The sequence below is a fragment of the Bactrocera latifrons genome, unplaced genomic scaffold (assembly GCF_001853355.1).
Source record: "Bactrocera latifrons isolate USDA-ARS-PBARC rearing strain unplaced genomic scaffold, ASM185335v1 scaffold_65, whole genome shotgun sequence".
In the NCBI taxonomy this organism is placed as follows: Eukaryota; Metazoa; Arthropoda; class Insecta; order Diptera; family Tephritidae; genus Bactrocera; species Bactrocera latifrons.
This window is the reverse complement of record NW_017537323.1, coordinates 219,002-244,613: the sequence shown is the minus strand read 5'-3', so window position 1 is coordinate 244,613 and position 25,612 is coordinate 219,002. Positions and strand designations below refer to the sequence as shown.

Below are 25,612 nucleotides of genomic sequence, written 5' to 3'. Positions count from 1 at the left end.
AGGTTCTTTCATTTAAGTGCGATTTTTTAAATAGTTTTACCTCAAATTATATTATTATTATGATAAGATTTCTATTTTATACGATTGTTATATATTTCTTTAAAATCTTAAATTAAAATTATGTTCTTCATTTACCTCACATCTGATTATATATAAACATTGCATTCGAGCTCTGATCAGACCAGAATGTCTGACTTACATAAAACTTTTTTCGCTTTGCTTGACAGTTCATAGCTTAAAACCGAAGCGAAGCAAACATAGGGGGTTTCAGAATGACCGCTTCACTCTCCACGTGTCTCTCTGCTTTTTCATAGCGTCGTTTTTTTTTTTTTATCTTAACCGATTCAGTAAAATAAAAACATACACATATTTTAAAAATGTGTGTTTGAAATAAATAATAGAAATAAAGGATTAAGTAATAAAAATTACGACTTTTGCTTGTCAAATGCCCAACATCGCTTAGCCTCATAAGCAAAATTTGTTTGTGAATTGGCAAATGCGTCTCATCGCATACATTTTAAATTATTTTTTGTCCACATTGTTACTTGAGGACAATATAGAACTATCTAGCGATTCTTAAACTTTGTTATAAATTGTGATGTTTGTATAGGTAGTTATGAGGTAGAGTAATTTTACATTATTATATTTTAAAATATATGTTACAATACAGCATTACAGATCTTCATGTATTGTTCCCTATGATTTCTGTGATCCATGGCATGTATTGAAATAAATTTGCATAGGCAGCCGCATTTACATTTTCACCACCGCAACCGCTCAAACCGAACGAAACAACACCAAATTGCACTTGACGCTTTATTGTCACGGAATTGAATGTCTTAAACGGCACAGTTGCAAACAGAGGGCCACCAGAATCGCCCTTACAGGTATCGATTTTATTCTCACCGCCAGCACAAATGTGATCGTGGGTAATATTTACGCTGGCTGTGGCGAATATCCTCTGACAAACCTCACGTGGTTGACGGGGAATTTGTGCATGCTGCAAAACATTTGTGTTAAGACCTTTGAAAAAAAAAAAAAAACAATTTATAAATTAAATATTTATAGGTGTTTTAATTCGGAAAAAAATAGATTTACTATTTTCGGTACGTCCCCAGCCGGCAATGTTAAAGTGTTGTATTTCATCGCAATGATCGTAGACGACTTGCGAAATTGGCAAACAAATGGGTCTAATATGTACTGAAATTAGCATATAAATTATATCGTTATTTTAAAAATTAAAACAAAAAATAAATAAAAATCCATATCGAATCTACCTTCAGTTTTCACCTCACGCTTCAGTTTTAGTAAGGCCACATCATGCGTAAGGCGGGGAATCATATATTGAGGATGTTCGAAGATTTTCTCGATTTCATAATCTTCCGGTGGCGGCAAACATAGACGTATCGAAGAGCTAATACAATCCACATCAGTAGAGAGATCATGTTCTCCCAAGCGCACACTAATTCTAAACGATTTTATATAGATTTAAAGATTTCTTATTTAACGATATAAATATGAAACTGCAAGTGTATTTGCGACTTACAATTGATTTGTTTTACAATGGGCAGCCGTCAACACGAATCTAGAGGTTATCAATGTACCACCACATAAAAATTGGCGACCACTAACGTTATATTTTAGTAGTGCCATAAATGGATATTGACCTAATCGTACTGCTTTTCCATTGGAAACACGATCCCCTGATAGTCGATTACATTTCACTTCCTCGAGTATTGCCAAGCCTTTAGGATTTAATTGTGATATGTAATTGGTGGCGGGGAAGTAATAATTGGTTCGATTACAGCAAAGGTGGATTTGCTATTATAAATAAAGGATATTTTTAAAAGTCTTTAGTAGGAATTTTCTGTATTATGATTGTTTTATTAACACGATTGTTTATTGAAATGCACTGAGGTGGTAATCGATAACGCTATTACTTATATAAGGATGTCAGTTTGTGAAACAAAATCTGGGATTCCTTCGAAAAATTTTGGTAATCAGCTTTAATGGTGTTGAAAGCCTTAGAAAGCATTATTGGTATTGATACATCGTAGAAGTATCTGTTTTGGATCGGGAAAAAGTTTTATTTTTCTAATATTGATAAATGCAAAGATAGCGATAAATATTCGTTTCGAAGTTGTAAACATGGGTTTAAGAACACGAGACATCTTTATCATATCTCGTTGAGATATTTGGAACTTCGTAAAAGTAGATTTCTTCCCTGATCTGATCTCCAACCGTTTGGAAGTCTGGATCACTACTATGAAATACAGTTTTGTTATATATAGATGATGCCGAGCTTTCCACATTATTTCGATAAAAATCGTCAACCACTCGAAATGGCGTCCGTAGAATATATTGGGATAGATGTGTCGTTACATCTACCAATCCCTTGCTTTGAATAAAATTTTACCAATATTCTGATTAAGAATTAAAGAAAGGGGACTTTAAAAACTTTGCTCCGCTGATCAATGACTGCGAATTCTTTTTGGGCTTGAGTAGAATGCAGAAGAATCGATTCGGCGTCGTTCGCAGCAACTCGGATTGACGTAAGGAACGACTTGGCGTATTTATGTCGAGATATTAAATTAAAAACGTGCAGCTTGTGTAAGAACTGAAGGAGTCTGACCCTCCCAAGCGACATCACTTCACTCTGTGATCTCTTGAAAAGTATCAAGAGACTCGAGCCAAATTTTGTTCAGCGATGAATCTCATTTCTGGCTCAAGGGGGATGTAAACAAGCGAGTTTGTTGCATTGGGACGAAGAGCAACCTGAAGAGATTCAAGAGCTGCCATTTCATCCAGAAAAAATTACGGTTTGGTGTGGTTTATGAGCCGCTGGAAAGATGATTTATTGAGAGAACACCTTGGTAAGCAGATAATTTCATGTTTTGGGCCGGTCGACTGGCCACCAAGATCATGTGACCGCATCGTTAGATTTTTTGCTGTAGGGATATATAAAGTCTGAARTCTATGCGGAAAATATTGCTTCGATTCAGGCCTTGGAACAAAACATTACGCGTGTCCATCGCCAGTTCCCGGTCGAATGCTCGAACGAGTCTTCGAAAATTGGACTAAACGTATGGACCATCTGAGACGTAGCGGTGACCAATATTTGAAAGAGATAATCTTCAAAAAATTAATGCCAAAGAATTGTCTTTCGAATGATAATATGGTAAACATCTTACATTAAGTTAGAAGTTTCTGTGCTTTTTCTCTAAAAACAAAAGTAGGGAACCACGAAATGGATCACCCTATATATATATATATATATATATGTATGTATTGAAATTTTTTATGCTCATTGTACTTACATCATTTTTGCAAAACATTTTCTGCACTTCATTCGGATTTTGTATATTATTTTGTATTCTCCAATTTGTTAGATTGGCACATTCTGTATAAAGTAGACATAGTCCAGGCGAGCCATTTGGCGATCGGCAAGTTACATCTTTAAGTTCGTTTTCGAAAATAATCTGCTCATTACCGACAGCATTGGTGAGCAGAAATATTTTCAGCATTATTATCAGCGTCAAACTTTGCGAATTAAAAGAAAGATCATAAATATACATAATAGTTTTATAACGAAATAACTTCARTGAGTTTATAGCATTTTGTTGTTGCTAATATAATTCTAATTACTACTTACTAAAAGCGATTAATCATTTGGTCCGTCATTGTGAGTTTTAAGCTAACACAGCTGCAGTGGTCTASTCGCTGACACAGCTCAAAGTGAAATGATAGAATAGCGTCTAAGCAAATCAAAAATTCAATTCAAGTCTTACTTACTGACTTATGTATATATAGTGCTTGGCTTACTCGCTTGAGACTGTATGATTAAAGAGAGGGTTACTCAGCATGCCGTTTTTATACCAAATACAACTAATCAACGTTAGTATTATGGTGCTCTGCGCCTAATTGTGTGCTTTGCTGATGGAGGGCGCAAAGCTCATTTGAACTGAAGTGGAGACTTTTGGAAACTGCTTATTTTTAATGGTATAAGAATGTTCTTATGGTCTTAGAAACAAAATCAGTTGTTTGGTGAATGTTTGCAACATGTAGAGACCAATATCTAAATAATTTCCTTCAACGTCCGATATAAACTAGGAAAATTGCCCAAAACAGTTAGCGACTGTGAGAACTTGAAAAGAAAAGTGCTTGAAATAATATTACGCAACATTTTTTTTGCTGAATTTGCGTGTTTAAAACTCTCTATCCATTTTGTATAACTTATCAGACGTGCAGATAGGAATCAACTCGTGTAAGTCCCAAATATGTTTAACGTGCTGGGTATATAACAGTTGAGATTTCTCATACTTACATTACTTTCTTCATTCTTTTGATAAATTTACGAGGGCTTTTCGATAAGTCTTCCTTTAAAGTGTAGACGGACTGGCAAAAGTCTTGTTTTGCTTTTTCAAAAAATCATCACTAAAGCCGAACTTAGTAAATATTAAAATAACTCATTCATCAGTTACCATATGCAACATTAGGTTCAGGAGTTACTCAAGTCAACCAAAAAAGGCGGTRCATATATTATACTATAAAGTCCACAAATGATAGACAAAAAAAGAAAAAGAATGTGAACATGTGATGAAATGATGAGGAACTGCTCTCTAGGGCCAGCTAAATGGTTCTGAGAGGCGACAAATATGTGTAAAGCTTACGTCAGAGGCTGAAATGACAAAATTTGTTGATAATTTTAAGAATTCCTAGAAATTTAAAATATAATTTTGAGCGGGAAAATTGTGATTTTATGTTTAATCGCCGAGGCACTGACTTATCAAACCAGCTTTAGTACATAAAATTTGAGCATTTGCTTCTCGTGAAAGGGGATGYGCTCTTATCGCTAAAGAAAACTTTGTAATATGTGTGTTTATTGTTTATACTTATTATTATGATTCAGTGGGAATTCACACTGAATAATAGCTGAGAGCACGCTTTGCAGTTACCAGCAATCCAAATATTTGACTTGATCTTTTAAAAAGTACCTACATTTATTATATTAGGGGTGTTCTTAATAAAAAATATATATTTACCAATTTTTTCAAACAAGTTAATTTATATAGAGATACTTAAAAATATTATATTAGTATAAATATATTAATTTTTTATTATAATATTATATGTGCACACTTTTTATATATCGCATAAACTCCATGTGCGGTAGGTAGGTAGTAGTTGTTCAACATGTTAATTAAGAGTTTGGGCGAAATGATTTTTTGCAATTATTCTTGAGTTCGAAAATTCATGTTCAAGAGATCCCAACGCTTAATGATCATTCCAATAAGTGAGTTACGACACCCTGGTTTTACAATGCGTATATATATATGGTACGTGTGCTCAGAAAAAATGGGGATTTGCAGAGTAAAACTGTCAACATTATTAATTTTCAGCTGCAAAAAAGTACAATAAAACTTTCAAAGTAAGAAAAGAATACGTTTGCCTATTGCAGCCGCTATTGTGTTTTTGACAATAAAATTTAAGTAGACACTTCGTTGCTGGGTTTCTTAGGTGCATAATATTGAATGGGAACTCTTTTAACGATTGTATATATAATACTTTGGACTGAGTAGGCAATTGAGAAGCAAAGTCCTCTCTCGACAAACAAAAACCAAACTCTTTAAGTCACTCATAATTCCCGTCCTGCTATATGGTGCAAAGGCTTGGACGWTGTCAACAACGGATGAGTCGACGCTGCGACTTTTCGAGAGAAAAGTTCTGCGAAAGATTTAWGGTCCTTTGCGCGTTGGCCACGGCCATATCGCATCCGATGGAACGATGAACTGTATGAGATATATGACGACATTGACTTAGTTCAGCGAATTAAAAGACAGCGGCTACGCTGGCTAGGTCATGTTGTCCAGATGGACGAAAACACTCCAGCTCTGAAAGTATTCGACCCAGTACCCGCCGGGGGAAGCAGAGGAAGAGGAAGACCTCCACTCCATTGGAAGGACCAAGCATAGAAGGACGAAAAAAAGAAACGACTGGCGCGCTGTTATTAACTCGGCTATAATCGCGTAAGCGGTGACTACGCCAATCAAGAAGAAGAAGAAGAGTTGGGCCTAAATCACTGCCCAACTTCTTTTTTAACCAYAAATTGTCTATTATCTAAATAAGACACCAATGTTYTACACAATTCTAAAGGTAGACATTTAATCATATAAAAAACCTTCCTGCTACACTTTATAGAACGCGTGACTTACGTCTCCAAATGCTTTTTTTATTTCATTAGTAATTCCATTTACTTTCTCTATGGAGAGACATTTTTGATAGTTATACTATTTCAAAAATCTTAGGATGGCAAGGTAGAAGACTGATTGGTCGGTATGAAGGCCGCTGTGTTAAGTCTKTCCTAAGTTTATCTATCAGAATAATCTGCCAAAAATCACCTCTACAGCAATATTTGGTAACTCAATTAGCATTTTTKGGGTAATATAATCATGTATTGACGACTTCTTTGCATTAAGTTCTTTTATGATTCTAATAATTTCAGAAGGTGAAGTCTTAAAAGACTCGAGTGWCCCGTTAGCCAGCTGGTTAAGGTTGTTCTTTAAGCAATTAGGTTGAAAYACCCTTTCTATGTGATTTGCAAAACAATTCGTCACTTTCCGCCCAAGTCACTTATAGGCATGTTGGAGGCGACTGCTTTCCAAAGGGAATTTTAATTGTTAGAATTTGGACAGAGCTTCTTTATATACATTTCAGTATTGAATTCTTCCTCGATTTCAATTGAAGCTGAGTGAAAGCGAGCGATTTATCTGCCATTGTCGTCTTACATGCCTTTTTTTAATTTACAATCTTTTCTATTTCTCTATTATTGACTTTTTTGAGATCTAGCAGCTCATAGTTTTTGTTTGCTGTTGCTAAGAAAGTTGTGTTAGTTATTACATCATTGAGACGAATGAATATTTGTTTTTCATTAAATCAAAAAAAAAAAAGAAAGAAAATTCCCATTATTTTTAAACACACCCTATATATCTCGTTAAAAAAAATGAACATCCCTAAAATATGCGCTTACAAATACTGCAATTCTGCTGAACAATGTTCGAAGGTGCCGATGAAAATCCCACGTCTAAAATAACTTTTATATCACTGGTTTTGTTGTTTAAGATATAATATCGATTTTGGATATACACCATATATGAGCTCCCTATTCATGAAACTATTAATGATTTTATAAGATTTCCTCTCATTTTTTTTTAAAACCTTATTTCTACTTTACATTAGGTAAATAAAAAAAGAAAAAAATATAATAATAATGAAAAAAAATTCAAATATATATATATTTATAATGTCAATTTTTATTTGAAAACCAAGAATACATCGAAGACTTACGTTTTATTTAAAAAAAAACTCTTTATATGAGCAATTTTTACAGTTGACAATCTCTTTTTAAGGACCAACACAAATCTGACTTTAATGTTTTTCTTTTATTTTATTTCGACCCTGCTGAAGCTGCTCTTTCTATTCATCACTGCCCGAAAAGTTATACAGGTGGTTGCATAGACTAAGTCAAACTTGGTCATTTATTTGCTCCTTGAATCTGAAAGTTTGCGAGCATATTTTTCTGAATTTCTTTATAACTTAGTGCTTTATATATTTACCTAGCTTCACTTATTATTATTTAATCCAAGCTTCACTTTCCGGAGCAGCCATAGCCGTTTCATTAATTGCCGTATTTGAGGATCACTCAATATTCTACATTTCAACTTTTCCTTTCTAAGTTTTAGAAATTTTAATATTTGTAATTAAAACAAGTCCATCGCTTTGGAAATTTGCTTTATATTATGTTATATAGTAACTTAAAATATTCTCCTCAACCAATAAATGGAATTAAATTGCGAAMATTTTCGCACGATAWTTTTTTAYAACTTGCGACATGGCTTAACTTGACAATGARGCTCAWTCAAGGACCAGTGTTAAGCAAYGGTATGGTGAATTAAATGAAGGTTGCATATCACTCCAAGACGCGTTTCGTTAAGGGCGTCTAAAATCAGTTGTTGTTCCGGAAACTATTTATGCTGTGCGCAAACAGAGATTGAGATAACAATGGGCATTAATGGGGCCAGTTAAAAAAATTTGTTTGCGTTGGATTCCACACAATTTGTCAATCGCTCAAAAAATACTAGTGGCGATTAGTCGAGAGACATGTTAACAAAATATGATAGCGGTTCATTCACTAATACGTCCATGACTCATGACGGGGGTTAACGGATGATAACGGGAGTTTACGCACAAGAGCCCGGAAGTAAATAGCAGTCGACTGCATGGGTGATTCAATTCATGTTTTTGATGTAGTTCAATCAGAGTGGCAACAGTGCGTCGACAATTGGTTCTAACATTGGTGTGCTGCAGTTCACTTTGTACTTTTAGCTATGATTCTATAAATATTGTAAGGAACAGAAAAAAATACCTCATCCGCTACTTAAACATCTAAACTACCAAATACGGTTTTTCCACAATCACTGAACAACAACTTCAAGAAACCTCCAGCATCTTAATCACTCCCAGTGTTTTGAATTTACGTTTTTACTTTGTTAACGTATCTTGCCTCTTTTATGTTTTAAGCTTGTCATTCGTCTACGACTAGCCACTAGCTTCCGTACTCTTCAAGTATCTATTTTGTTTTGTTTGTATTTTTGTATGTATTTTTGGCTATTTTGTTTTTTATGTTGTTTTGCTAGCCGCGTCCAACAGTTTGTTGTGAAATAAAGCATGCCAAGAGAGCATCAGAACAAGAGAAAGAGATGCCAAAAAGCTTTTTTTTTAAATTTACTTGTAAAGATGCGTCTTTAGTGCGCATGAGTGCTGAGCATAATTTTGTCAAGGCACCAACAATTTTGGTTTGGAAGGACGTGGTTGGAGTCTAGAAGACAGTGTGGTGAATTAGAGGAACAGTGTGTAGAAAGCATAAAATAATAATTGACAAATTTTCGAAAATTCTGAGTTATCGCGTTTAAAATCTAGTGTGACATTTCCATTGTTTGGGTTTGCATTGGAAAAGATCTGCATTATTATTAAAGAGCAAAGATGACCAATGAAGTATAAATATGGAAAAAGTATAGAAGGAGATTAAACTTAATAACTGAGCAATTTACAGTAAATTAGTTCACTATAAGTTGGAAAGAAATCAAATCTTAGATTAAACCGCCTTTAAGTCAAGAAGAAATGAAGTTAAATGSTTAACAATAACTTGTTTCTTAATTCTCAAGAAAATAATATATACAACTCAAAATGTGTTGGTCTTTCTGAGATGTCTCATGAGAATTCAGAATCGGTGAAGTGAGATTTTGTAATGAGAATTTTGTCATTCACTGCTTGAAGTTATTATTTAATTTCTACAACATTTCGTTAGGAAATATTATAGGAGACGTTGTAAAGCAGCTTTTTACAGCTTTGGGCCCTGTAATTCCCGTACGTCTTGTATATACAAAAATACAAATTATCTAGGAAAAAAATCTCAAACACGAACAAAGAAAAAAAATTAAGGTCTCAATAGAAATACCAAGCTCACAAAGACCTGTTGGTGTTTTGAAGGTTGTATTATTATACTTTTACGATCTTCGTTGTCACATAATTTTCAACTATAACTAATAGGGAAATATAGTAATTCTTTTGAATGCGGTTCTTAACTCAGTTTACCTTACAACCACCCCGCTGGTCACAGCAACATTTGTTGCATCAACATGTTGCTGCTCAAAAGTGAAAATAATCACATTTTCATTCATAGCTGGGTGATATTTGGCCTTTTTATTGTTATTTGCTTGTACCCCGTTGCACACCCAACGGAGGCCCAGGAATATTTTTTAGCGCACAACACACGCACGGTATACAAAAAATAAAAATAAAAAAATAAGACAAGAAAAAAGTACACGCTTCCACTCAGAAAAGCTCTCTTGGCCAATTGTGCTGTTGTTTTGGCTGTGGTGAATTGCTGCTGGCCAACATAGCACACATATTTACGCCGTTGCAACATCAGCCGTTAGAGGAATTTTTTAAGCAAAAACCCTGCTTCTGGTCATAAACTAAACAGTCTGCAAAGGATTCTCAAAGCAAACGTTTCAGAAGTTGAACGCTATTAGCGACGCGCTCTTGAAAATCTTGTGTAGCAAATTCTAAGAAAGTGTTAATAAGAATATTTTTTGAAAAAAAAAACACAAATTATAAACTAAGTTTTGGAAAAAAAATTAAATATAATTTTTTCGGCGTGAAAAAAATATATTTGGAAAGCAAATTGTGCAAAAAAAAATTTTAAGATTTAACAAGTAAATTTTATCTGCAATTAAGTGGTGTGAGCAAAGTTTCAGCGGAAGTGCACGCCAACACGCAAGCCAACGGCCAGCAGACGAACTGTTAAGCAGGAAACGTAACAACTGCTCTCCAAYTCACGGGTATATTTTATTTCAATATTTCTTGCGTATTTATCTTTGTATACATTTTACCACCATTGAGGGTGTTTTATTTATTTTTAACCCATTGCCAGTTAAATTCTGCTGCTTGTGAGTAGGGTTGATAAATAACTGTCCGATATTTTTCTTCATATTTGTTTTAGTTACTTTTTTGAGCTAAAAYTATTGTGTGCGTTGTTTATGAAAATTAAAGTAGAGTAGTATTTTATATGAAATTATATAGGAAATAATTTATGCCGTTGTGCACCGGGTCGTATGCGTAACTTAAAAATTGCCTCACGGAAAAATTGTGTTTTTTATGTTCAGTTCCTGTCTGTAAGGTATGAGATTTTGTACGAAAGTTGCTGAACATTGTAAATTTAAAAATTACTAGTTTTGGAAAAATAATTATTTCCATTTAAATAATGTTCTATTAACTATTTATTTTTCTAAGTATTGCAAAAGCGTTTTTCTGGTTTTCTTTTTGAAATGGTAAATCAATTTGTTTTTTGTTTTGTACCAGCATCCAATTTTTCAATTTAAATAAGACTAACATTTCAATTTTATAAATTAATAATTATTACATTTTTATGATTATAAAATGAAGCCACTGGTCATTGAATTGTGAACGCTGTAAAGAAAATGATAAAGACTTCCACCTACTTTTGCCAAATTTTTGGTGATTAATGTGTTCTATAAATTATAAATAATCTAAAACCTTTTTCATAATGCAGATCAGAGGTCTAACACACATTCAAATTTAAATTTTTAATAAAAATTTCTTCTTAGAGTTGAAATAAGCAAGAATTTCCTCTCAGGATTGCAGGCACTTATTGGGACAGGTCTAATGTCAAATGGTATTTACCCTTTTATATTTTAGAACAATTCTATACAAGTTATGGAAATTTGATTATTGTAGTTGCGAGGCCTATCTAAAATATTTCTTCCTTCTGCGCCTTAAGCTAATGGGAAGGCAATAAAAAAGAAGTTCCAACAATCATTAAAAGAGCTTTTGATCATATATTCAAGTTGTGAGTGGCATATAAGAAAGTTAGTCAACCAAAGAACTAATAAAATAAAACGGTATATTTTAATTATTTGCAACCAATTGACTGCACAATGAATAATTTGAACACACAGTAAGACCTACTACAAAACTGTTTCAGGTTACTCGCCGTAGAGGAAACTGCTATCGAAAATTTGCGTTTATTTCAGAGCGAATAATTTGTAATGGCATTTTATCCAAACTAAGTTGAAAATCATAAACAAAATCAAAATATARTTTTGCTGAATTATATAAATGCAAAAGAAAACATTATTTCAATCAAACGTAAACTATGTACTATAAAACATACTTGCATGTATGTTAGAGACAAAAACGAAGAAAATTTTACAATTAAAAAGTCGAGACTCGTACCTATCTCATAATAATGAGATATAATTTTTTTGCATCAAGAAATTTATATCTGCCTTCAACACCTATTCGAAGAAATATTAAGGGGTTATATGGATTTTCTCGGGTAAAAACATAATTATTTTTTAATTTTTTTTTCTCATATAAAAATGCGATATTTTATTAGAATTTTTATTGTTTACAAACATACACTATTAACAAAGAAATTCTGAAGTTAAGATATTTTAAGCTCGATCATTGCTACGCTATTTCGAGAGACCCCTTGAARAAAAGATTCGCCCGCGTTGGCTGGATAACTCCTTACATAATTATCGAAAGTGGAAAAATAATTGTTTTATTTAAAATCTTAACTTAGAACTTGAATGAAGGAAAAACACTGACAATGGAATTTTTGGCAGACATTTAAGTAAAAATTTTGTAAAAAAAAAATCCTTCGTCCAATTCTTTAAAAATTATATCCCAAAGACTTGTGTAAAATTTCATGAAATCCTGCCGACCGGCTTTTACAACACAGTTTCGAGAAAAACGCGTTCAAAAAGAGCGAACTTAGCCTAGCTTAATTTCAGAATGAAATTGTTGGCGGTACGTTATTAGTTCTATTGTGTGAACATTACTCGATAAATTTATTCATATTGCACTTGTTTCAAGTTACCTTTAAAATTTTTTTTTAACTTTACTAATTTTTTTAAGCAAATGTACAATTGGAAGTCTTTTTTTGCCGAGTGTTGGGTGTTTTCTTCTTTCTATAGGGTTTAATTTTATGACGAATTAAATAAATATGTTTCAACAATTTGCCATAAAATTTTTACTAAAAACTTAACTGGAAAGCTTCGAAGTTTTCCTCACTGGTGTTGGAAATAAAGAATTAAACTTAAAAAGCCTTCTAACGCGTAGTGAAAACTAGCAAATTTTCGTGTCTTAAATTAAGATTTTAGCATTTCGTGCTACATGTTATTTATCGTGGAAATATATTTTTCAAAAGCTACTACTTTATACACATATATGTATATGTGTTACATTATTGAGTAAGATCGGACCAGTAAAGAGGTTATTTCTTAATACTGCTTTTAGGTGAAAAAAAAAACATCAGTCATTTGAAGAAGACATAAAACCAACAGAATTTCTAAACAAGACACCAACATGAATAATGCACTGAATCAGAGTGCATTTAAATTTAAAGAGAAATGTTATTTGCCAGGAAAAACAAACGCCGAAAATAATTGTGCTAGCGCAGACAAATAAAAATTCAAAGAGACACTCACTCATACAACGCACGAGTTATTAATTTAATTTCATAAGAAAACAATAAAAGCCGTAAATATCGAAATTTAAACATTTAAATAAATATTGAATTGACCTGAAAGTGGGGACTCTATTAGTTCTACAAATCAAGGTACGAGGGCCAGCGCAATTACAAATGAGTATTCACCGGAAATAAATTAATCTTGCATAAACAATTAATGAAACCAGAAACCAAATCGGTATAAAGTAGATATGGAAGGAGTTGAGAAATATTATATATTTTCACTTTATTTGGACACTTGATTAAAGCGTTTGAAGTGTTCATCCACTGGGGAATTAAAAAGAATCTATACCGTAATAATAATAGTTTTGCATGTCTATGACTACTATGAGTTCAACATTTGTCTATGCTCAGACAGAAATAACAACAAACTTGAGTTAAGACTGATGAGATTTGTGACTACACATTTGCTTACACAACTAACTTTTATGCCTAAGGTGGATATACAAGTTGCATTCCAAAGCAAACAAGACTTAAAAAAAAAAAACAGAAAAAGTAGTTTTTTCGGCAAAATCAATTTATTTTATTCAAAATAGTCTCTTTCTGCTTCAATACAGCTTTGTGCACGGTCTAAAAGCATGTCGTACAAGTGTTTTAGCTCGTTGGCCGGTATGGCCGCCAGTATGCCGGTGCAAGCCTTTTGAATGGCCTCTACGTCTGCATAACGCTTTACTTTTATCGGCAAATGCATTTTTCCGAAAAGGTAGAAGTCGCACGGTGTCATATCAGGTGAATACGGAGAGTAGTTAATGGTTAAAATGTGATTTTTGATAAAATAATCGTCCTTCGAATGTTGGATTCTGAGCAATTTTTGGTCGTCAGTCAATTTGTGCGGAACAAACCGTGCACACAGCTTTCATGAGCCCAAATGTTTGGTCAAAATGCTATAAATCTATGTTTTGGAGATGTTCAACTGCATTTCAATGAATTTCCATGACGATTTCGGCTAATTTTTGATAAATTCACGTACAGTTTCGATGGAATTTCTGGTGATCACGGATTTTGATTGGCCCATATATTGATCGTCATTTATGTCCCCACACCTACTTGTAAAACGTCGAAACGGAATGGGCAATCATTGCCATAAACTTGTTTAATCAATTGAGTYGTTTAGGTAGAAGTTTTACCAATTTTAAAACAAAATTTAATATTGGCTAATTTTCGCACCGATAACCCAAACATACTGACACTTAAAACGCAATAACTTCACTATTCCCACTGGGCAATCGATAAAGATAGCAGATTCTAAAAAATCTATAAAAATTCTTGTTTAATTTGGAACACACCTTGTTTACATTTTTATATTGTTTCTTTTGGATTGCTCAAAAAATTCGCTTTGAAATTTCAAACTTTGAGTTAAGCTAAGATTTTCAACTGATGACTACGAAATTTTGAAATATTTCTGATGCAATGAATCGGAAGTGGTTAGTCAAAATAACTAAGCCCGTTGATGGTTCGTCACATCCACTTTGGTATCGAAAAATATTCACTTGAAAGCTACAAAAAAAACTAGCTTCTTGGATTCAATAAAAGTGAATATATATAAAGTTTGATCCATTTCGAGATTCCCTACTTTTTTGAAGCAAAAAAACAGAAGCTTCAATTCTAATGGCGAATGTTTATTATCATTCGAAAGAACATTTTTTGGTATTTATATTTTGAAGATTATCTCTTTCAAATATTTGAATCGAAGTGGGATTGTCTGCATAGACTTTAGACATATCCTCACAGGGAAAAGGCTAACGTAAAATTATCTGGTCAATCTATTGATTGATTCCATGTGTGGAAAGTGGAAACAACATGTTGAAACAAAAAATGTCGCCGAGATCCCGACTTTCAATTTCAGGCGTCAAATAGTCGGTTATCATAGCGCAATAACGTTCGCCATTGAAGATTAAGCTCTTACCGCTATCATTTTCGTAGAAATATTAACCGATGATTCCACCGGCCTACAAACCACACCAAACCATTGGTCTTGAAATTCTTCAGGTTGCTCTTCATGCCAACTGCAGTTTCGCTTGTTTATATAGCAATGAGCCAGAAATGAGACTTGTTGAAACAAAATTTGGCTCGAAAAGTCGAACCTTCTTGAAACTTTTCAAAAGCCTACAGTGATGGTGTTGCGAATAGTACGCGAAGCACATTCTTCACAGAACGTGAATTTTCATAATAAAGTTGAACGTATTGCAAACCTTGTCCAGGTGTAAGTCTTTCCAAACAATACTGAACAAAAATAACATGATAGTTTGACACGACTTACACTTGATCTACTTGGATCACATAATAGTAGATAACTCATTGATATATTGTAGCTGCTTAATGTTTGGTCTCTATTTAGATATGCCAGTTATGTGAGTAGTTGTTTCTTCTATTTCTTTTATTCGCCACTGTTTAAGTTGCGGCGTATCGTATGCAAGTTATGATGGAAATAATATAATATAAAACTTCCAATCAGCTACTTTTACAAATTTAATATTTTTCTTTTTGAAATGTAAAAATATATATGTACATAAAGTTCGCTTTCATTTATGAGAAGTATAAAGCCTTTAGTAACGCTGACCACAGCATTTTTTATTGCTTCTAATTGCGACCGCAACGTAAAGAAATAAGCAGCTATTTGGTTTTATGCGCTTTGTTTGTTCTTTATTAAATTATAATTTTTTCAATCAAAGCATTGAGTTTATAATTTCCTGCTTTTCATTTGCTTAATCGAAAGAGAAATTTGTTTTAATAATTTCAGTTATATATACATACATATGTACATATCTTTTTAAGGTGCATAAGCATGTTTGTATAAATTTGATGCGGCTCATTAAACGTCACAGTGGAATTTCCTGTTTATACYCATTTACGAATAGGCGATTATTATTGCAAAATACTGTGTACTGTGTAAAAAGAATTATATTAAGCAGTGGAAAAGATTTCTTTCCGTTCGGAGCAAAATTCATACCACTTTATAATGAATTAAGATTTTTCCACTTACGTATGCATTAAGCGTGAAATATCAGCGCTCGTGTTTTTCCAATTTGTAATAGAAGCATGAATGGATTACATACTAGTATGTACAATGTATATGAGTAACCAGTAATCAATTAGCAATATAATATAGTGTAAATACATATAAGAATTTTTTCATGTATATGTAAAGAAGAAAGTCAATGGTAAAATCCATGTAGTTGATATGCTGGTAAAGAAGTTATATACAGTTAGAAGGCCGAAAAGAGCCAATTTTCCATATTTTTTTTTTTTTTTGAGAAAACTTGAAAATTTATTGATATAAAAATATCTACGAATATTACGAAATCTTTTAACTGTATTTTACGACTTAGTATTAGTAGAAATATTTGTTTGAAAAGGAACTACGGCTGATCTTCGGCTTCGAGCTTCTCTCAAAAAAGACCACAATATCTCTGATCTGGATTCTCTGAAATTAAGAAACTAAACAGATTTCGTAAAAGTAATATTAAATATAGTAATTAATCGAAGCAATAAGCAAAATAAAATTTTATTGGCAGAATGCCGGCTTCTAAAAAAAGAAAAAAAAAATTGTTTTTTGACCAAAATTTCGGACTTAAATTGTTTATAAGATTATCYATAATCTTCGTTATTTAACAATTGTTGTCGTGTTTAAATTTGAGACTAAATGGCTTAGCCTTTTTCGAGTAATGTTTTTCACCGACTTTTTAAACACCATTTTGAGAAAAAACGCCTTTAAAGTTTGGCCTTGTACTTACAACCACGCAGGAACGCCTTTTCAAATTTCTTAAATATTCCCCGCAACGATATGAAATTTCCTCTGTCTATTCTTAAATATACATATAGTATATTAAGACAAAGGCATATAGATTGTTTTTAAATTGTAATTGTAATATATACTCGTATAACCCCTAAATGGAAGATTATCTTTGAAAAGAAAATAATCTATTATTCTTCTTCTGGATTGGCGTAGCCACCGCTTACGCGATTATAGCCGAGTTAACAACAGTTAGATATTCCAAGTGAAGCCAGGTCCTCTCCACTTAGTCCTTCCAACGGAGTGGAGGTCTTCCTCTTCCTCTGCTTCCCCCGGCGGGGAACGTCGAATACTTTCAGAGCTGGAGTGTTTTCGTCCATCTGGACAACATGCCCTAGCCAGCGTAGCCGCTGTCTTTTAATTCGCTGAACTATGTCAATGTCGTCGTATATCTCGTACAGCTCATCGATCCATCGAATGCGATATTCGCCGTGGCCAACGCGCAAWGGACCATAAATCTTTCGCAGAACTTTTCTCTCGAAAACTCCCAACGTCGACTCATCCGTTGTTGACATCGTCCAAGCCTCTGCACCATATAGCAGGACGGGAATTATGAGTGACTTATAGAGTTTGGTTTTCGTTTGTCGAGAAAGGACTTTGCTTCTCAATTGCCTGCTCAGTCCGAAGTAGCACCTGTCTTTGGTTCCCTAAATATTGGAGAGTGAAGAATCGAATAAACAACGGATATAAATTACATAGACTGACATAGTCAAATAGAGCGAATATACGTATGTAGATTTTTATATTTCAGGATTAGAGAACAAAAACAAATATTTTATCGAAAGTTGTTTTATTGTTTTTCAAAATATTCTCAATTAAAATCTATGACATATGGTACACTTTTTATYCAATTGTCGAACCACTTTTGCCACTCCGATTGATGTATCTCCAAAACGTGTGTTCTGAACGCATCAACCGCCTCTTCAGGTGTCGCAAAACGTGTTCATTGCCACATCAGAACTATATGGTGGATGATGAATCAAATTTATGTTTTACGTGCTAAAAAAATCAGTTGTTTCAGTCGATGAAAGCTCGCTGGGTGTTGTMAAGTCATTCGTCTTCGATGGTTGGTTTTCCTGAGTTGTTGAAAGACCAAGCAATTCTTCGTTGCTCTAGTGGTATGATTGCGATATGTCCAGGTTTTTCAAAAAAAAACACAAAAAAAAAAAAAAAAAAAAAAAAAAAAAAAAAAAAAAAAAAAAAAAAAAAAAAAAAAAAAAAGACAGGAAACTAATTGCTTGGAAGTGTTTCGTGCGCGAAAGATTTTGTTGGATTCGGCTCAATACAAAATAACTAGACAGTCGACTGCTGTTTATTTTCGGGCKCATTCGTAAGAATCCATGATTTATCACTTGTCTCACCTGCCACGAGATTCAGAGTTTCACACTTCTGCAGCAGTTTGGGATTTCAGAGGTCTTCATATTCAAAATTCACCCATTGAACGGTTCCAGAGTGTAAAAAGTTACTTTCACTTTTACTATGMGTAACTGTTGATCCTTAGTAAACTAGTGAGCCAAAAGAAAAGGATAAAATATTTGTTAAGGTCAATGCAGGAGAAAAAATAGGTTAAAAATATATATTCTTCAAATAACTTTATAATACCGTGTAACTAAATCGAATTTTTAATAAAGTTGAGTACGAATAAAATTTCGAAATATTTTGTACAGAAAACAGAATCGCGATTAATTCAATTTTTTTAGATGCAGTACTCACATTTCGTCTAAAGGAAAAGAGAGATAGATATTAATTCCACTTCCTGCTCATCAAATTGCTATGTTTTCTAGCTTCAATAAATCATTCCCAAAAATGGTGTGGAGCAGCTTGTTAGAAACCAAAATATCAGCCATTGCACAGARCATTGAATTATAGCATTCAAGGCAGGATAATAAATTAGACCACAGTGAAGAAGCACCACATAAATTTTCAATTTAATAGACGGTATAAATTTATTACATTTTCACTGTATAAAATGTCTAAGTTATTACGTTTGGAATTATTTATAAAAATGACCACAAAACATATGGAGTTCGTAAATCTAAAATTCAAAGAAAAATAAAGAAATTTAATAAATTCGTCATATTTAGCGTGGTAAAATAATTTACTTTRAAATATCCGAAATTTTTGGTTGAAAAATTAAATTGTTTTCTTGGAGTAATAATTCAGTTCAAAGTAATATTTTTGAAACGACTTAACACAGTTTATATATGAATGTTAACATTATTTCGGGGAAAAAAATGTATTAAAATATACTCACAGTTGAAATATGCCAAATATGTTTGAAGTGTTAATTACAAGGCGATAAAAACTTGCAGTCAGCTGCGTTACTCGCTGCTAACGAGAAATTCCATCACAACGGCGATGACTGCGTTGCCCATCGAGTTGTTGATAAATACCTACGTATGTGGCATGTGAGTGCGCGTGAGTATGCTTTGAGGTATTTGTAGAATTCATAAGGCATTCATAACGTTTAATGGGCGAATAAAGGAATTTGTGCACTTACTCTCTAAAGGCTGAACAGTATATAATAGGAATGAAAACTATATGTTTAATTAATTTGTAGTTAATATTTWTGTTAATATATCTGTCTGTTATTTCGTTTTGTGGCGGATAGATGCCAAATACTCCTTGGTTATACTAGAACGCGAGCATAGTTCACGTATTTTCTAAAACGCGCGAAAAAGTTCATGAAAAATCCTTTTTCTCTCTCTGAATAGGTGAGAACTTGGAATAAGAGTATGCGATAAATTAAAGAATAAGCTCAGCAAAATTTTTAGGATATTTAATTTTCCTATGTATAATATGTGAAGGTGATAAGTAATGCTGTTATGACGTTTAATGCTTTCAAAAAGTCTATTGATTCGTTGTGCAGAATTGCAACTGCGTCAGTGACAAAACATCACTGAAACAGGAAATTTCAACAATAAACTCGATGGTACTAAGTACAGTTTGATGCTTTTACTGCAGGCGTTCTATTCTTYCATTCGCTTATTTTTGTCAGTRCTTGAACGATTTCTGGAAATCATCTGAGCGTATTTGTTTATTTGTTGATTTTTATGCCCCGTGGATCCGGTTCATTAGTGAGAGGTCAATATGCTATTTTTGCAATTTTTGAGTTAAACGGAAATCGTTTGTGGAAATCAGCAATTTCATAGAGATATYTAACTTCCATAAATTTTAATAAAATAGCTCATATATTGGTAGACATATGTGGTAAAAGTCAACTGGAAGTTCAAAAATTTTCATTTTGGTGTTTGTCAACATAAACGTTACATAAATAGTGAGAGAGGATATCATTCGATTTCACTCATTTTCACAATGTGGTAGGAGGCACCAAAATTATTTATTTTCACCGAATTTGAATACCGAATACACGTTGAGTGGCTTGTGAGATATATAAATTAAGCTTAATATGAAACAGCACCASGTCCACTTTTCAAAAAATTAAAAACAGCTTGTCCTTGCCTACTCCAATTCGCTTCAAGTTTTTGGTGCTTTATAGTCTTTCGATTAATGGAATTCGGCAAACGTGGCAGGGGTCCGATTCCATCCATTTTCAATACCAACCTTCCTTGTGTGCCAATGAACATATGTAATCAGTTCATCGATATCTTACAACATTCCTTTTAGGAACACCCTTACCACGATATTCGGTCGATTGCTCATATRTTTCCAGATCGTTAGCATAGATCCAAGACTCATCGCCGGAAATAATACGTTTCATGATATCCTGGTAGTCAGAAAGCATTATTTCACAGAAGTTAATGCGATGCTGTTTTTCGAAAATATTTAGTGATTTTGGAACCAATCGTGCTTTAATTTTTTTAATCCAAAATAATTTCTCAAAATGGTGGTCCCTGATCCTTCTGATATTTCAACGRTACAAGTAAGTTCTCTTATTGTTAATCGTCGATTCTCAAGCACCAATTCCATTTTTTTATTGACGTGTTGAGCATCAGTTGATGCTGATCACCGTTCTGGACATGGTTCGTCGCCCTCTTTGMATACCGAAGGCCTTTTCCAATATGCACTTTATGTACTTCAGACAAACTCTTTCTAAACATTATAATGATTATTTAGATGTGAAATTTAGCATACTATATATACCACTATATAAAAAAAGAATTTCGACAAATAAGTTTTGCGTGAAATTTAGATTAAAAAGTCTTATTAATCACATTAGTACCAATTAAATATCATTGGAGTTATCAGAATAAAACTTTGCACAATGTCCTTAAGGTATATCGTCTTGCATCCGAAAAATTTCTAAATCAAAGCCAAAAGAAAAAATGGTTAAAATGAGCTTAGCACTTCCAATAGCCTCCATATATGTATATACCATACATTCCTTAAGTTATAATATAATATGTAAGAAGAAATATGTGAAATGACGGCTACCCCATTCCGAGTTTAATACAAAGTTTAATCAATACCTGAAAATGCTTCACAGATCCTTGCAAGTTACGAGAGGGAGGTTACACCCGAACTTATCCCTTCCTTACTTGTTAAGAGCATATATCTTCTTCTTCTTCAATGGCGTACTTATAGCCGAGCTAACAACAGCGCACCAATTGTTTCTTCTTGTAGCAATTTGGCACCAATTTGAGATACCAAGTGCAGCCAGGTCCAAGCCCGAGTGTTCTTATCCATCCGAACAACATAACTTAGCCAACACAGCCGCAGTCTCTTGATTTGCTGAACTATGTCAATSTMCCCGTATATCTCGCAARTTGTTCCATYGATTGCGGTATCCGACGTATYWAATGMGCAAAGRACAATAAATTCTYTTCAAAACCTTTCTSTCAAACTCCTAWCSTGGACTCAYCAGATGACGACTTTAGMCCATAATTCTCAATCGCCTACTCAGTTCGAAGTCTGCGTTGGGTATCGAGACTRRCATTGTTGTTGGTATTGATGCTGGTCGTTYAKCCACCGGGGTGAATGACAGTACTCGGCGACGAAGTCTCTCWCCCACCACGAATCCCACACCGAATTTGYGTTYCTTTATATGGCCACTGTASTAAATGCCACAAGGACCTACTCGCCTCAGTCCTTGTTCCGTCCATCGCATTCCTTKGACGGCGGTGATGTCAGCCTTCACTCTAACGAGGACAYCRAYCAGCTKGGCARCGTCACCTTTCCAATTAAGGGACCTGACATTCCAGCTGCATGMCCTCAAGTCATAWTCTTTAACACGTTTGCAAGGGTCGTYATCAARAGGTTGTTTYCTCTTCATTGGTAGGGTGTTTTACATGGCGGAGAGGAGATGTTTCGCCTACTTGGTCTAAGGCCGGAAGTCGTGAGCTGCTTGAGCTATATGTAAAAGAATCGTTTCTGGCCAACCTGGCGATCAGAGAATTTTCCTCACTTGTGTAAAGTTCTACACACGACCCATTCATATAAGTACATATATGTATATACACTTCTATATAATTCTGAATACGATAGATATTACAAAGAGCCGTTAGGTGAACAAAATAATTATAGTCTTTCTTGCAACATGTTGAGAAAGTATAAAAACCGCGAGTGATAGCACTTAGGTAATAATATTACCTGTTGGGGATTTCAAAGCCAAATTACTCAGCGCGTGAAATGTGAAAAATTTCCATAATTGTTTATTAATTTACGTTTTCTAAGYCTATAATTGCTTTTTTAGTGTTTATCAAGTCTTAAATAAACACACTCATGTGGCCGTGTATACATTAATGATTGGTTAAGCGATCAGACATGAACTTCAAAGAAAAATTGGCGGATTTTAATACGTAAAGTAAATTAAAAAACGTTTTCTAAGGTATGAGATGTAAGGTGATGTGAATTTACTACTGGTCTGACCAATAAAAGCTATGTATTTAAGTAGGTAGACATGCTTCATATATATTTTTAGCGAAGTATGCACGTGCTTGGCTACTGACTTTCCTTGCAATGGTGCATAAATTAAGCAATAATTATGATCTCCTTATTCATGTACAAATATATATATATACATTTGGTATTCTTAGGTACATGCAGACTCTTAATTCAGTGCACTAAAGTTTTTTGTGTTTGGCAATGTTCGCCTGTCTAATTAGTGTGAAATGTAGCGCGTCGCCATCGTCATTGTTTCTGCTCAATTTAGGGGCATCTGTTAGACGTGATGTGCAATAAAACATGAATTCCGAAGTGTTGTAATGCTTATGCATGAATATTTGGGCATGTGATCCGTTGGAATTATGTAAATAAGTACTTTGCTTTACTAGAAGATTTTTTTAAGTCTCAGTTTGTTTATGATAATTATTATTCTTCTTAAATCCGGCGGAATCTCGGACATATCTCGAGATCACATTGATTATAAAATAAATTMTAAAAACTAGTTTCTGCTTTAACAACATTCAGTAAACTGGTCGAAAATTGTATAGAAACGGCATAATATAATATATAAAATAATTAGATGAATATTAAATATAAAGTTATTTCTGTTTTAAAGTTGYTGGCTCTATTAAGAAAGTTTCATTATTGAAAGAAAAAAAATTTTATTATAAACACTATTAGCTCTGATTWAAAAGTGGGTCACTAATCCSAGGCTGTTGTGTTCTGTTCATTGATGTGTTTTACGTGGCGGATCCCAAACCCACCTTGAGTGGGGTGATTCTCATTTTCATTAGCTCGCCTTCAAACGGATGTTTTTATCTATGCAGAGGATACTTGATCTAAGGCTGGAAGTGAGTTGCTTCAACCATATGTAAAATAATTGTTTCTCACCACTCCCAAGTGAATGGCCCCCAAAGCTCCATGCCCACCGTTCCATACCAAACGAGACTCCAGCGACTGTCTATCGTGCGACTCTTCAATCTACTCCTGGAGAAAATAATTCGAGCTGCAGAGCTGAATAGAGAAGGTACTGTCTTTTTCAAGACTGTACAACTGCCGGCCTATGCCGATGACATCGATATAATTGGACATAATACCCGTGCCGTTAGTGCTGATTTCTCCAGGACAAAGAAGCGAAGCAAACGCGTCTGATAATGAACACGTCACTGTTGACAGTCATAACATGGAAGTCGTAGATAATTTCCTATATATTGAAACTAGCATTCACACCAACAATAACGTCAGATTCAAAATCCGACGCAGATTATCCCACTGGGAGAAGCAGAGGAAGACCTCCACCCCGTTGGAATGACTAAGTTGAGGAGAACCTGCGTACACGTGGAATCTCCAATTGACAAAACAGCGAAATGACGAAYCACTGGCGCACTGTCGGATTTGGAACTGTCCGAAAAAAATATTGAAAGGAACATTAACTTCGGTTACAGTCTCCATATAAAGATTGGTATCTCAAAAACCGAGAGACTAGTTCACATATGCTAACAATCACGTTGACCATTTACTCACCATTGTCTCAGAATTTTTTTTCGGGGTGTTATAAACTTCGTTGCAAATTTAATATACCCTCCTCAAAATATAACAATTGATTMATTTAATTGACTAAAAATATAATTTAAATTGAGAAGTCTTTTACGATTGAGCGTCAAATGCATATATTAATTTAACAATTATTACGAAATTCTCTATTTTCTTAGTTTTCTTWTTTCAAGCTTAACAAAATCAAACACCTCCAACAGCCAGCAGTTTTCAACGTTGCATTAGAAATACTTGAAAAAAAGAAAACTCAGGCGCCAGCGACAATGCGTAAAATGTCGTCAGTCACGCTTCTATTGCATGCCTTAGCTACTTGCCACTGACACCGCGGCCGAACTATGAGACGAATATAATGCCTCGGTGACACGGCAAGTACTGCTTGTTTCCACCTGACACCGTTGAGCTACTGTTTGATTTTGTGCCTAAAAAGTGACTACACTTAGTCTGAACAAATACGTATGTATGTAAGCGACACTGCAATTTGTTGTTAGTGCAACAAAGGGTTAGTTTCTTTATTCGTTGAAATGAGACACTTAAGGGTTTTCTACTACTGAGTATTCAGAGTCTTTTGGTGATTTAATAAAAMAAAAAAAAAACGTTCTTTCGTGCATGTCATACTTATGTAATGGAACCAACTGGTATAACAGCTTAGATGTGCTCATATGTGCGTAAATGATATTTATAACGCATATTTAGTCGAGCTTAGGCATCTTATACGTCTAAATTTAGCTGCAAACGGATTTATTGTTAGTCTGTGAGTGCAGAACACATTTMGAAGCGTAACGTTTGTGGTGGTGTACACACGTATACACGTGAATATCTAYGCACAGACACAGACAAGTACTCACGCAAGCTTATTTACGCTTTTTTCTTTCATTCTCCCTCTTATTCCTTCTTTACCGAACGTAGTTAGCTAATTTTTTGCCATTCATAAATTTTATTGCGTTTAGCAGGTGTTAACGTTTGCTATATTTGACAACTAAAATCTGCAGCTCTCCGAGACGCWTTGTGCAAAGGGCTTTGGAATTCGTTATCCTACAAGGAATATGATTGCGTTGGTATATTACTAAGCAAGTCTTAAAGTTATGAAAGCCTAGAAACATTTGTGTATATATATATTCGTTTAAGAAGTACTCGTAGAAGGGGGAATATAAATATTTTCTGGACTGGCATAAAACTGGTCGAAATGTTCTAAATAACTAAAACAATAAATATTTTGTTTTTCAATAGAAATACTGAAAATATAGGAATTCTGGCCTGGTATAAAACTGGTCGAAATGTTAAATATCTTAAATACAGAATCAGTCCAG

General features: G+C 33.9%; 2 protein-coding genes across 3 annotated transcripts in view; one reads left to right on the top strand and one right to left on the bottom strand.

The window, feature by feature from the left end:
* Nucleotides 1-627: 627 nt before the first annotated feature.
* On the bottom strand, nucleotides 628-3,736 carry LOC108975441 (venom protease-like). Its single transcript, XM_018943927.1, has 6 exons — nucleotides 3,653-3,736; nucleotides 3,318-3,540; nucleotides 1,547-1,821; nucleotides 1,278-1,468; nucleotides 1,099-1,200; nucleotides 628-1,023 (listed from the first exon to the last, which is right to left on the bottom strand). Exons 1-6 carry the CDS (start codon nucleotides 3,679-3,681, stop codon nucleotides 683-685), a joined length of 1,161 nt encoding a protein of 386 aa, XP_018799472.1. The 5' UTR covers nucleotides 3,682-3,736; the 3' UTR covers nucleotides 628-682.
* A 6,320-nt stretch (nucleotides 3,737-10,056) lies between these two features.
* The window catches only part of LOC108975460 (calbindin-32), a 182,697-nt gene continuing 167,141 nt past the window's right edge, over nucleotides 10,057-25,612 (top strand). For both annotated transcript variants that reach the window (XM_018943955.1, XM_018943954.1), the window contains exon 1: nucleotides 10,057-10,400. The gene's annotated coding sequence lies outside the window, so the exon portion shown is untranslated. The remainder of the gene's footprint in view (nucleotides 10,401-25,612) is intronic.